General features: G+C 35.9%; 1 protein-coding gene across 1 annotated transcript; it reads left to right on the top strand.

The window, feature by feature from the left end:
• Positions 1-320: 320 nt before the first annotated feature.
• Positions 321-8,002, top strand: LOC145041773 (brefeldin A-inhibited guanine nucleotide-exchange protein 2-like). Its single transcript, XM_078989947.1, has 11 exons — positions 321-1,769; positions 1,989-2,309; positions 2,397-2,721; positions 2,876-3,298; positions 3,555-3,841; positions 4,481-4,754; positions 4,828-5,288; positions 5,512-5,833; positions 5,911-6,292; positions 6,388-7,067; positions 7,223-8,002. The coding sequence occupies exons 1-11, from the start codon at positions 544-546 to the stop codon at positions 7,820-7,822; spliced, it is 5,301 nt and encodes a 1,766-aa protein (XP_078846073.1). The 5' UTR covers positions 321-543; the 3' UTR covers positions 7,823-8,002.
• Positions 8,003-9,987: the final 1,985 nt, after the last annotated feature.

Genomic DNA, 9,987 nt, shown 5'->3' with positions numbered 1-9,987 from the left:
CAAAATATACGAATAAACAACGTACAAAAAGATAAAACCATAACCAAAATATGAGTATAAGTTAGCACGAAGAAACAACATACAAAAAATTAAAACCATAACCAAAAGATGAGTATAAGTTAGCATGAAGAAACAACATACAAAAAATTAAAATCATAACCAAAAATTGTTGCTGCTTAATTTTTCAAAACTTTGAATCTCGGATCAAAATGCCAATTTCATTAAACCTCGAAAACAGTCTCTATAAATTATTCTATATAAGTTAACGTCATAAAGAAGTTAGTTATTAAGCTTTTTGATCCAAAATAATATTTGGAAAATTTATCGTTTAAACATATAGACTTTGTAACGAATGATCAAAAACATAACTCGACGATCCAAACCCGATCTCAGAGACCACTTTCACTGTGTACTCCGGCGAACGCATTGCCGCTAACCACCATCATTCTGGCGGATCCACCGCACAACCATCAACAATTCAGTTCAATTGAACCACCATAATTCACAACATCCCGTGTAGATCTAACCGGTTAAATCTGGGGGATGGCTTTTGCGGAAGCCGAATCCCGCCTCATCAACAGCATCCTAGTCCCGGCCCTAGATAAAATCATCAAGAACAGCTCTTGGCGCAAACACTCAAAACTCGCTAACGAATCCAAATCAGCACTCGAACACATCACTTCCGCCGAGAAAGCCCATCGTCTTTCCCATACATCCGAAGACAACCAATCGGATGTTGATCGGTCATCACAATCGTCAGTTCCGGGGGTCCTACATGATTCGGGCACCAACGAACTAACCCTAGTCGAATCAATACTCATCTTAAGCCCTATCATCAACGCTTGCTCTTCCGGCAATGTCAAGATTGCTGAGCCAGCGCTAGATTGTATACAGAAGTTGATTGCCCATGGATATTTACGCGGCGAAGCGGACCCCACTGGTGGACCCGATGCAAAGTTGTTAGCAAAATTGATCGAATCAGTTTGCAAATGTCATGAGTTTGGAGAAGATGGAGTGGAATTGCTGGTGTTGAAGACAATTTTATCGGCAGTGACGTCTGTATCTTTGAGGATTCATGGTGATAGTTTATTGCAGATTGTAAGAACTAGCTATGATATTTACTTAGGGAGTAAGTCTGTGGTTAATCAGACAACGGCAAAGGCATCATTGGTGCAAATGCTTGTGATTGTGTTTAGGAGGATGGAAGCTGATTCAGCGTCTGTACCAGTGCAGCCAATCGTAGTGGCAGAACTGATGCAGCCTATGGAGACGGGGGGAGATGGTGATGGAACAATGACAGTATTTGTTCAAGGGTTTATTAGTAAGGTTATTCAAGGAATGGATGGGGTTTTGAATCCAGGGACTCCAGTAGGTTCAAATGCTGGTGGTGGGGTGCATGATGGAGCGTTTGAGACAAAGACTTCAACCGTAGAGTCCACAAATCCTGCTGATTTGTTGGATTCTACAGATAAGGATATGTTGGATGCCAAATATTGGGAGATTAGCATGTATAAGACGGCATTAGAGGGGCGAAATCGGGAATTGGCAGATGGGGAGGGTGACAGGGATGATGATGCAGAGGTTCAGATTGGGAATAAGCTTAGAAGGGATGCATTTTTGGTGTTTCGAGCTCTTTGTAAGCTATCAATGAAGACTCCTCCAAAAGAAGCATTGGCAGATCCACAGTTAATGCGAGGAAAGATAGTTGCTTTGGAGTTGTTGAAGATTTTGTTGGAGAATGCTGGGGCTGTCTTTAGAACTAGTGAAAGGTACACACTTATGCTCTGTTTTCCTCTTCAATGTTGATAATTAGGATGATGTTTCTTTTTATGTTGAAATTTGAGTGGAATTGACACCAACTTTTTCATGTTGAGGCCAAATAACCACATAAAAAGAACTTATGAATTCTAAAACATATCATATGCTGTAGTTTCTTGATAGTTTGCCTTTCATGCTAATCTTCTTTTTTCCCTTCTATCGCGGAGCAGATTTTTAGGTGCCATTAAGCAGTACTTATGCCTGTCTTTATTGAAGAACAGTGCATCAACCCTTGTAATTGTATTTCAGCTCTCTTGCTCAATTTTCATTAGCTTGTTATCAAGATTTAGAGCTGGATTAAAGGCAGAGATTGGAGTGTTCTTTCCCATGATTGTTCTCAGAGTTCTAGAAAATGTTGCTCAACCTAATTTTCAACAGAAGGTGATAGTACTCCGATTTCTTGAAAGACTATGTGTTGTTGATTCACAGATCTTGGTAGATATATTCGTCAACTATGATTGTGATGTCAATTCATCCAACATTTTTGAAAGGTATCAAATATTATCAACACATTAATGTTTACTATCAACCACCTTGAAAACTATACTGTTAGTCAACCATGGTTAATCTTTTCACAGAATGGTCAACGGGCTGCTTAAGACTGCCCAAGGGGTTCCACCTGGAGTTGCAACTACACTTTTACCACCTCAGGATGCTGCCATGAAACTGGAAGCTATGAAGTGTTTAGTAGCTGTTTTGAAATCAATGGGCAACTGGATGAACAAACAATTGCGCATTGAGTTGGTTGAAAACACTTCTGAAATTCTAATTCCTCCAATAGAAAATGGGATTTTAAATGAGAATGAATCTGTTGACATATCGGATTCTCATTCTGAAACCTCTACTGAAGTTTCAGATGCTTCAACAATTGAGCAACGTCGGGCTTACAAACTTGAACTTCAGGTAAATATATTAATCAAGAAACAACCCTTTACCTCAATGAAGATGTTAAGTCATTCTGTCTAGATTAAGTAAAAAAGAAACAACCCTTTACCTCAATAAGCCAATCAACCTGAGTTAATGTTATTTTAGGGATCTAATGTATGATAAATGGCAGGAAGGTATATCTCTTTTTAACCAGAACCCCAAAAAGGGGATTGAGTTCTTGATCAATGTAAACAAGGTGGGGGATTCACCTGAAGAAATAGCAGAGTTCTTAAAGAATGCATCTGGTCTAAACAAGAGTTTGATCGGTGATTATCTTGGGGAAAGAGATAATCTACCACTGAAAGTAATGCATGCATATGTTGATTCATTTGACTTTCATGGTATGGAGTTTGATGAGGCTATTAGAGTCTTTTTACGTGGCTTTAGATTGCCTGGTGAGGCACAAAAGATTGATCGGATTATGGAAAAGTTTGCTGAACATTACTGCAAATGCAATCCAAAGGCCTTCAGTAGTGCTGACACAGCTTATGCCCTTGCTTATTCTGTTATAATGCTTAATACTGATGCTCATAATGACACAGTCAAGAATAAGGTATCATCAAAAAGTTTTACTACTACCAAATAGAGTAAATTACAAAAATGGTCCTTTTGATATCAGATTTTTACCCTCTTTAGTCCAAAATCAAAACCCTTTTCAGTTTTGGTCCTTATTTCAAGGTTTGAGGACCAAGAGTGAAAGATGTTTCAATTTTGGACCAAATACGGTAAAAATCAAAGAGTACAGGGACCATATTTGTAATTTACTCTAGCAAATGTGTTTACTCGGCCTAAAAGTTGTATTTCTGCAGATGTCAGCTGATGATTTTATAAGAAATAACCGTGGAATAAATAATGGAAAGGACTTACCTGAGGAGTACCTAAGAGCATTGTTTGAGCGTATAGCAAAAGATGAAATTAAGATGAAAGAAGACGATTTTGCCCTTCAACAGGGGCAGTCTGTAAACTCGAATGGGGTTTTGAGTGTAGATGGTATATTGAATATTGTGGTGCGTAAAAATATTGAAGAAAATCAAACGAATGAGGATCTTATGCGACACATGCAAGAACAGTTTAAAGAAAAAGCAAGCAAATCAGAGTAAGATGAATTATCTATTTGAGTTGCTTATTTTCCTTTCAGTATTCATCACTGTAACTTCTTGAGTAAATTACATAAATGGTCCCTGTGCTTTCTGATTTCCATCATCTTAGTCAAAATCAAAACCTTTTTCAGTTTTGTTTCTCAGTTCTTCTTGGTTTCATATCGATTTTGGTCCCTCAAACATTGAAATTAGGATTAAATCAATATGAAACCTTGAATTAAGGCCCAAAACTGATAAAAAAAAGTTTCAATTTTTGGACTCAGAAAGAACAGGGACCATTTTTGTAGTTAAATCTAGCCTCTTTGTTTTGTCCCCTAAAATGTTAAAATAAGGACCAAAGTTGATATGAAACTTTGAAATAAGGACCAAAAGTGAAAAAGGTTTTTTAGTTTTGGAAAAAACCTAGTAAAAATAAAAAAGCACAGGGATCATTTTTGTAATTTTCCTAAACCTAATTTTTGGTCCCTTAAACCTTGAAATAAGGACCAAAATCGATATGAAACCTTGAAACAAGCAACAAACATGAAAAATGTTTCAGTTTTGGACTAAATATGGTAAAAGTCAGAAAACACAAGGGTGATTTTGGTAACTTACTCTTAACTTCTTTTTTTTTTTTTTTGTTTTTGTGTTTGTAGGTCAGTTTATTACGCTGCAACAGACGTATTTATAGTTACATTCATGATAGAAGTATGTTGGGCTCCTATGTTAGCTGCCTTTAGTGTTCCCCTTGACCAAAGTGACGATGAAGTAGTAATAAATCAATGCCTAGAAGGCTTTCGTTACGCCATCCACGCCACGTCAGCAATGTCCATGAAAACTCATCGCGATGCTTTCTTGACCTCACTCGCGAAATTCACTTTCCTTCATTCACCAGCCGATATAAAACAAAAGAACATAGAAGCCATCAAGGTTTGTATTTTATAAACATTTAAAAAAACATTATTATTCATTAGTAATTTATAAACACTTTATTATTTCACAGGCAATAGTTACAATAGCGGAAGAAGATGGGAATCATCTACAGGACGCATGGGAGCAGATCCTGACATGTGTATCTCGGTTTGAACATCTTCATCTTTTGGGACACGGGGCCCCACCAGATTCCACCTTTTTTGCTTATAATAATCAAAAAAATGAATCTGAAAAATTAAAACAACCAAAAACGAATATCCTTCCTGTTCTTAAGAAAAGAGGAGCTGGGAGGATACAACAAACATCTACAGCAACAAGAAGAGGCTCATACGATAGTGGTATTAATTTGGTCGCTAAGTTACAAATGTTGGAACAAGTTGGTGAAATGAATCATATATTTATAAGGAGTCAAAGACTAAACAGCCAGGGGATAGTTGACTTTGTCAAGGCACTTTGCAAAGTCTCCATGGATGAACTTCGCTCAGCATCTGATCCACGAGTTTTTGGCCTCACTAAAATTGTTGAAGTCGCGTATGGATCTTCTGACTCTTTTCTCTCATTCACTTACCTGATTTGATAGTTATAAAAGCATTTATTTACCAACATTTGGATAAGTTAAAATTCATATATTTTAAAATTATATGTACTGTTTAGTTATTCAAGCTTAATTTAAATCATATTATAAAAAGCTAAAAATGATATAAAAATTGAAATTGATAGGACCCCACCTGGTTTTCTTTTTTTCTTTGTGCAGTCACTATAACATGGATCGCATCAGGCTTATCTGGACAAGCATCTGGAATGTACTTTCTGATTTTTTTGTGACAATCGGTTGCTCTGAAAACCTATCGATTGCAATTTTTGCAATGGATTCATTACGCCAGCTGGCAATGAAGTTTCTGGAAAGAGAAGAGTTGGCTAATTATAATTTTCAGAATGAGTTCATGAAGCCTTTTGTGATTGTCATGCGCAAAAGTGGTGCTGTTGAAATTAGAGAATTGATCATCAGATGTGTCTCTCAAATGATTCAGTCTCGTGTCAGTAATGTCAAGTCAGGATGGAAAAGCATGTTCATGGTATCATACTATATTACCAAAATACCCTCTTATATCAAAAACTTTTTCTGAATTATATTTTTGTTAAAATTTGTCAGGTGTTTACAACAGCAGCGTATGATGACCAAAAGAATATTGTACACTTGGCGTTTGAAATGATTGAGAAGATAGTGAGAGATTATTTCCCATATATCACTGAGACAGAAACCACTACTTTTACAGATTGTGTAAATTGTCTTATTGCATTCACTACAAGCAGATTTGACAAAGATATCAGTCTTAATGCTATTGGTTTCTTGCGATTGTGTGCTTCAAAATTGGCTAAAGGAGACATTGGATCCTCCTTGAAGAAGAATAAGGAGAAAGAAGTTTCTGAAAAGACATCTCTATATTCTCCACAAAGAAAAAACAGGAGATCTGATAATGGAGATTTGGCAGATAAGAAAGACCATCTGTATTTCTGGTTTCCTTTGTTATCAGGTAAGAAAAAGAATTTACTATTTCTATGTGAACATATATTTCATAATATATTTATTCATTTTTGTCTCTTTAAATCTTGTCTTCTATTTCCTCAGGTTTATCAGAACTGAGCTTCGACCCAAGACCCGAGATCAGAAAAAGCGCCCTTGAGGCACTCTTTGATACACTCCGAAACCATGGGCATCACTTCTCTCTACCATTATGGGAAAGAGTATTTGATTCTGTCCTATTTCCAATCTTTGATTACGTACGCCATGCAATCGATCCTTCTTCTAACGAGACCCCTTCACAACAAGGAATCGATGGCTACCCAGGTGACCTTGATCAAGACTCATGGCTATATGAAACATGCACACTTGCCCTCCAATTAGTCGTGGACCTTTTCGTCAATTTCTACAACACTGTTAACCCACTTCTAAACAAGGTGTTATCATTGTTGGTAAGTTTCATCAAACGCCCTCACCAAAGCCTCGCTGGAATCGGAATCGCGGCGTTTGTTCGGTTGATGAGTAATTCCGGGGATTTGTTTTCCGAGGATAAGTGGGTTCAAGTCGTGTTGGCTTTGAAAGAGGCGGCTAATGTGACACTTCCGGATTTCTTGTTTCTTTTGAATGGAAATGGGAGTTATGAGGATGTTTCTGAAAGGAAAAATGATGGGGGTTTTGGTGAGTCTAGTATGCGGGATGAAGATTTGGAGAATTTGAGGAGGGAGCGTTTGCATAATGCTGTTTCTGATGCTAAGTGTCGGGCTGCGGTCCAGCTTTTATTGATCCAGGTGGGTACATCTAATTGGATATAGTTTGTTTGGTATGATGGAATGGAATTAAAATAAAATATTCCGTTGTAATGCACCATTCCATTCCCTCTTCGATTCCCGCATTAATCTACAAATAAATCTAATATATTTCAAAAACACCGTAAATTTGGCAGGCAATAATAGAGATCTACAACATGTACAGACCACAACTCTCAACAAACAACACCTTACTACTCTTCAAAGGAGTACACAAAGTAGCAAACCATGCCCACAACATCAACACCAACACCACATTACGTTCCAAACTACAAGACCTTGGCTCAATCACACAAATGCAGGACCCACCTTTACTACGCCTCGAAATCGAATCCTACCAAACCTCCCTCACTTTTCTACAAAACCTTGCAATCGACCAACCTCCATTATACCACGAATCAAAAGCAGAATCCCATCTCGTTGACCTTTGTCAAGAAGTCTTGAAATTCTATATCAAAATAGCACGTTTGACCGAGTCAACTACTACCGGGGCCCACTGGTGTATACCATTGGGATCCGGGAGAAAGAGAGAACTGGCTGCACGTGCGCCTCTTGTTGTTACAACTCTACAGGGTATTTGTAGTTTGGGAGATTTGTCATTCGAGAAGAATTTGTCTCTCTTTTTTCCTTTGGTTTCCAGTCTGATAAGTTGTGAGCATGGGTCTAGTGAGGTCCAGGTGGCACTTAGTGAAATGCTTACATCTTCTGTGGGTCCTGTTTTGTTGAGATTATGTTGACACACTCACACACTCTATCCTATATTCTTTTTCAGTTGAAAATATTGTTCATATTGTGAGAGTTAGGGAGCTTTTTTCGATTGTAGGATCAGTAGGAGTTTTGTTGTATTTTAGCAACTGTTAAACGTTTTAGCTTTAAATAGATTGATTTTATGTAACAAAAAGTGCATCTTTTTTGTTTTTTTTTTCTTCCAGGATTTGGTTTTGTAGTGCTCTTTTGTAGGTAAATTGGCAAACTGTTTGTGGCATTACAGGAAGAATCAAGTGGTTATATTACCCATTTTGTAAGTATGTTTTATTTTGTACATGTATGTTTTTGTATTGGTTTGGTGGTATTAATTTGCGCTTCTGATTGCTAATTGCTAGGCATGTTCTTCACTGATGATATTTAACTCTATCTTGAAGTCAAATCTGGGTTTAGGCGATATTCTTTGACTTGGATTCAGGTAACCATTTGATAATTAATTAATTATTATTAGAGTAAACTGAAAAAACTGCGCTTGTTTGTCGTATGCAATTTATTCTGGTTTGGGTCTTTACATGATTTTTTTTTCATTATCTATTCGTATATTTATAACTTTATGTTATCGTTGATATTATGAGGGCCCCATACAACCCCTCCCTTCAAACTATCAGCCCCACCCCTCACCCGTTTTCTTATGGACGTGCATAAAATAATAAAAGGCAAAATATCCGAACCAATATATGAAAATCTACTAACCGCAAAAAATATAATTTACCCGAAGAAAAACAACAGATCCTAGACAAGTTTTATTATTAATTAATTTATCATCGACCAAAAAATCCAACTTAGACTTGGAAGTTTGAACTCTATATTTTAGAGTTCACATCTAGCCGTCAAAAGCTGTGTATGAAATCAGAATTAATCACCAAAACCTACCATTGCAAAAAATAAATTTTATCAAAAAAAATTCATGTTATCACATTTCTTTGTCAATAGAGTGGGTCCAAACTGATTTAGAAAGTTATAGGCAAATAGCTAAAATTAATGTACGAAATAGTAAAAGACACTAAAAGTTACAATTACTTGATGTAAGGCTTAGTTATAACTTAAATAAAAAAAATGATAATGAAAAAAAGCAAGTAATGAAACGAATACACATGATTTTGAATTGTCGATTCTATTGACTTCTGAATTTTGATTTCTCTTTGACGACTTGACGTGTCCACTAATATAAACAATTTTACTTCTCTTTCAACTTGCCTACATATATAAAGACCATGATAGAAAACTTAAGTTAACATATAACAAAAAACATAAATTGACTTTTATAAAAATCGAGACTGATGAAAATGACATAAAACAAAGAAAATAAACAATGAACTCCTAGCTTGGACCATCTGGTCTTTCAAACGCATTGCAAAGAAAATTTGAAAGCCATATAAGCAATCATCTTTCAACAGCAAAAAAAAAAAAACCTTTCAAAGGTTCCACCTCATCATTATTCCAATTCTTGGTTTTTTTATTTTATTTCTTTTGTAGTTAATAATATATATAAATTAAGAGATAATGACTTAAAAGGGTAATATATTTTTTAATTTGTACACATTTTGTCACTGAGTTTTTTTTTCGTCCACATTTATCATTCAACTTGTTTAACTGTACACATTAAGTCCTTATTACCGGCTACTTCATGTAATCCGAAAAAATGACTTAAAAGGGGAATATATTTCTCGCTTTGTACACATTTAGTCATTAATATTTTTTTGCACATTTAGTTCTTAATATTGTTTTTGTTGCAAAATAAGTCTTTGTTGTTTTTATACACATTCAGTACTTATGATCGGTTTTTTTAAGGTTTCTCACGCCATCTTACGCAGCACAATCATTAATAAGGTGTTCGGTGGCTGTTCATGATTATGGCAATCGGTTGTGGCCTCAAATGTTTGGTTGTTTAGTTCTTGTGGTTTGGCTTCGGTCTTGTTTTCTGAACGTCGTAATTTTTTCATACGATCACATATTTTAACTATTATTATATCCATACATTCGTATTTGAGTCTACTGTATGTTTCGTTTAGATTACTCACATTAACAAGTAATTTATTTTTACTTAGGATCTTTATATCTATGTATTCTTTATGAATGTATGTACGAACGTTTTTTTTTTTTTTTTTTTAAGGTGTAATTAAAAATATATTGTTTT

Source organism: Lactuca saligna, chromosome 4, assembly GCF_052625555.1.
Source record: "Lactuca saligna cultivar CGN05327 chromosome 4, ASM5262555v1, whole genome shotgun sequence".
Classification (NCBI taxonomy): domain Eukaryota; kingdom Viridiplantae; phylum Streptophyta; class Magnoliopsida; order Asterales; family Asteraceae; genus Lactuca; species Lactuca saligna.
Note: the sequence above shows the minus strand (reverse complement) of the source record. Positions and strands in the feature narration are given on the sequence as shown.

Excerpts from the sequence above, each read along its gene's own strand:
- LOC145041773 (XM_078989947.1), top strand. The coding sequence starts at position 544 with ATGGCTTTTGCGGAAGCCGAATCCCGCCTCATCAACAGCATCCTAGTC. Across the intron at positions 3,842-4,480 it reads GAAAAAGCAAGCAAATCAGA|GTCAGTTTATTACGCTGCAA; the intron begins GTAAGATGAATT and ends TTGTGTTTGTAG. Across the intron at positions 7,068-7,222 it reads TCCAGCTTTTATTGATCCAG|GCAATAATAGAGATCTACAA; the intron begins GTGGGTACATCT and ends TAAATTTGGCAG.